General features: G+C 49.9%; 1 protein-coding gene across 1 annotated transcript in view; it reads right to left on the bottom strand.

Moving 5' to 3' along the window:
* Positions 1-1,009: 1,009 nt before the first annotated feature.
* LOC311236699 (BDNF/NT-3 growth factors receptor-like) overlaps positions 1,010-2,983 on the bottom strand; it is a gene marked incomplete at both ends in the record, with an annotated part of 53,913 nt that continues 51,939 nt past the window's right edge. The window contains 1 exon segment of the mRNA XM_084324424.1: positions 1,010-1,195. Coding sequence (XP_084180550.1) covers positions 1,010-1,195 — 186 coding nt within the window.

Below are 2,983 nucleotides of genomic sequence, written 5' to 3'. Positions count from 1 at the left end.
GGTGCGGCTGCTTTTGGCTTCGTTAAGCAAGAAAGACAGGAGTTAAAACTATTTTGGAAAAAACAATATTGTTCAAACCAAAAAGTACAATCAGCAGATGATGTCTACATAAGATAAGATATTATTATTATTATTATTATTATTATTATTATTATTATTATTATTATTATATTATTATTATTATTATTATTATTATTATTATTATATTATTATTATTATTATTATTTATTATTATGATTTTTTTATTTTTTTATTTTTTTTAAGATATTATTTTTTAGCGTTTATCGCTTATTCTACTGGGCAGTCCAGTAGAGAGAGAGAGAGAGAGGAGGAATGGGAGACAGAGTGGGGGGAAGGCATTCGGCAAATAACGACGGGTTCGGGAATCGAACCCGGGTTGGCCGTGCCGGGAGACTTGACACATTGAAAGGCATTGAATGTAATGTTAAGAGAAGAAAAACTAAATAAAGCAGATATTCTGAACTTTTACCTCATAGGTTGACTTGAAATGCAAAATTGATGAGCACAGAGGAAAGACCAACCCATTTTGCCACCACTGCCCCCAATACTATAGTGCATCTAAAAACAGTTTTTACCTCCCGTTATTGGAATCTGTGTTCAATGAGTTGGAACAACAACAACAACGCGTTTACAATCCTGCACTCAGTTTGCTTCGGTTACTTTGAAACGTGCCTCTGTTAAAAGAGTCTTCAAATGGAGGAGGGAAAAGAAATTAATTCAATCAAAATTTAAGGCTTTTGTCAATGCGATGGAGAGACAGACGCACGGTCAACGTTTTTTACAGCCATGTGCACGCTGTACAGACACGCACACTCTCACGCCTCCCTCCCTCCCTCCCTCTATCTCATGCAAGTGCAGAGAAACAAACAGCCTCTCTCTCTCTCTCTCAGCACACACACACACACACACACACACACACACACACACACACACACACACACACACACACACACACACACACACACACACACACACATTAGTGAACGACTCAGCCCAGGATGTCCAGGTAGACGGGGGAGGCCTTGGCGAGGCTCTGGAGGAGACTGTGGATCTCCTTGATGTTGAGTCTCATGTAGGGCTCTCTCTGCCAGCAGCCCAGCATCAGGTCGAACACCTCCTTGGGACACGAGCGAGGCCTCTGCAGCACGCGGCCCTGCGTGATGCACTCGATCACCTGCAGGAGAGAAGGCTACACTCACACAGTCCTGGATACGAGAGGAGGTAGAGGATCTAATAATAATAATAATAATAATAATAATAATAATAATAATAATAATAATACATTTATAAATAAACGTTCTCCCTTGATGCACCTGCCAATGCAAGAGGCTCGGTATGAGCACGACGTCTCAAATTGATACCAGAGTTGGTTGACCTATGAATCACTGTATTCACTTTTTTAAATGTATTTCCTTATTTTTATGTATATTTAAATATATATATATATATATTTGTCTGTCTTGTCACTTGGTTTTGATGTATGTTGTCCTTGGTATTCCATTCTGTGTTCCTAATGGATCACTTTCAAGTACATATCATTTTGTAAATGTTGGTCGTGCTGAAAATTCAATAAACAAATATATATATAAAAAAAATAATTATAATAATAAATTGGATGTACAGTATACAGCACTAGAACTCAAAGTCGCTTTAAGGAGGCGGAGGTAGTTAGACAAACAACAGACGAGCATAACACAAACACACAAGGATGGATGGGGGGGGGGCTTAAGAGAAGGCAGTGGAGGTGGGGTGGGGGGGGGGTTAAGAGAAGGCAGTGGAGGTGGGGGGGGGGGTTAAGAGAAGGCAGTGGAGGTGGATGGGGTGGGGGGGGGCTTAAGAGAAGGCAGTGGAGGTGGATGGGTGGGGGGGGTTAAGAGAAGGCAGTGGAGGTGGATGGGGTGGGGGGGGGGGGTAAGAGAAGGCAGTGGAGGTGGATGGGGTGGGGGGGGGGGTAAGAGAAGGCAGTGGAGGTGGATGGGGTGGGGGGGGGTTAAGAGAAGGCAGTGGAGGTGGGGTGGGGTGGGGGGGGCTTAAGAGAAGGCAGTGGAGGTGGATGGGGTGGGGGGGGCTTAAGAGAAGGCAGTGGAGGTGGATGGGGTGGGGGGGCTTAAGAGAAGGCAGTGGAGGTGGTGGGGTGGGGGGGGGGGGTAAGAGAAGGCAGTGGAGGTGGGTGGGGTGGGGGGGGGGGTAGAGAAGGCAGTGGAGGTGGAGGGGTGGGGGGGGTAGAGAAAGGAGGAGGAGGTGGGGGGGGGTTAAGAGAAGGCAGTGGAGGAGGGGTGGGGTGGGGGGGTTAAGAGAAGGCAGTGGAGGTGGATGGGGTGGGGGGGGGGGTAAGAGAAGGCAGTGGAGGTGGATGGGGTGGGGGGGGGGGTAAGAGAAGGCAGTGGAGGAGGGGTGGGGTGGGGGGGGGTAAGAGAAGGCAGTGGAGGTGGGGGGGTGGGGGGGGGTAAGAGAGGCAGTGGAGGTGGGGTGGGGTGGGGGGGGGGTAAGAGAAGGCAGTGGAGGTGGGTGGGGTGGGGGGGGTTAAGAGAAGGCAGTGGAGGTGGATGGGGTGGGGGGGCTTAAGAGAAGGCAGTGGAGGTGGGGTGGGGGGGGGGGGTAAGAGAAGGCAGTGGAGGTGGATGGGGTGGGGGGGGGTTAAGAGAAGGCAGTGGAGGTGGATGGGGTGGGGGGGGGTTAAGAGAAGGCAGTGGAGGTGGATGGGGTGGGGGGGGCTTAAGAGAAGGCAGTGGAGGTGGATGGGTGGGGGGGGTAAGAGAAGGCAGTGGAGGTGGATGGTGGGGGGGTTAGAGAAGCAGTGGAGGTGGATGGGGTGGGGTGGGGGGTTAAGAGAAGGATGGAGGTGGATGGGGTGGGGGGGGTGTAAGAAGGCAGTGGAGTGGATGAGGGTGGGGGGGGGGGGGTTAAGAGAAGGCAGTGGAGGTGGATGGGGTGGGGGGGGGTAGGAGAAGGCAGGTGGAGG

This window comes from Notolepis coatsorum (assembly GCF_963971535.1).
Source record: "Notolepis coatsorum genome assembly, chromosome: 11".
Lineage (NCBI taxonomy): Eukaryota > Metazoa > Chordata > Actinopteri > Aulopiformes > Paralepididae > Notolepis > Notolepis coatsorum.
This window is presented reverse-complemented; position numbering and strand designations above follow the sequence as displayed.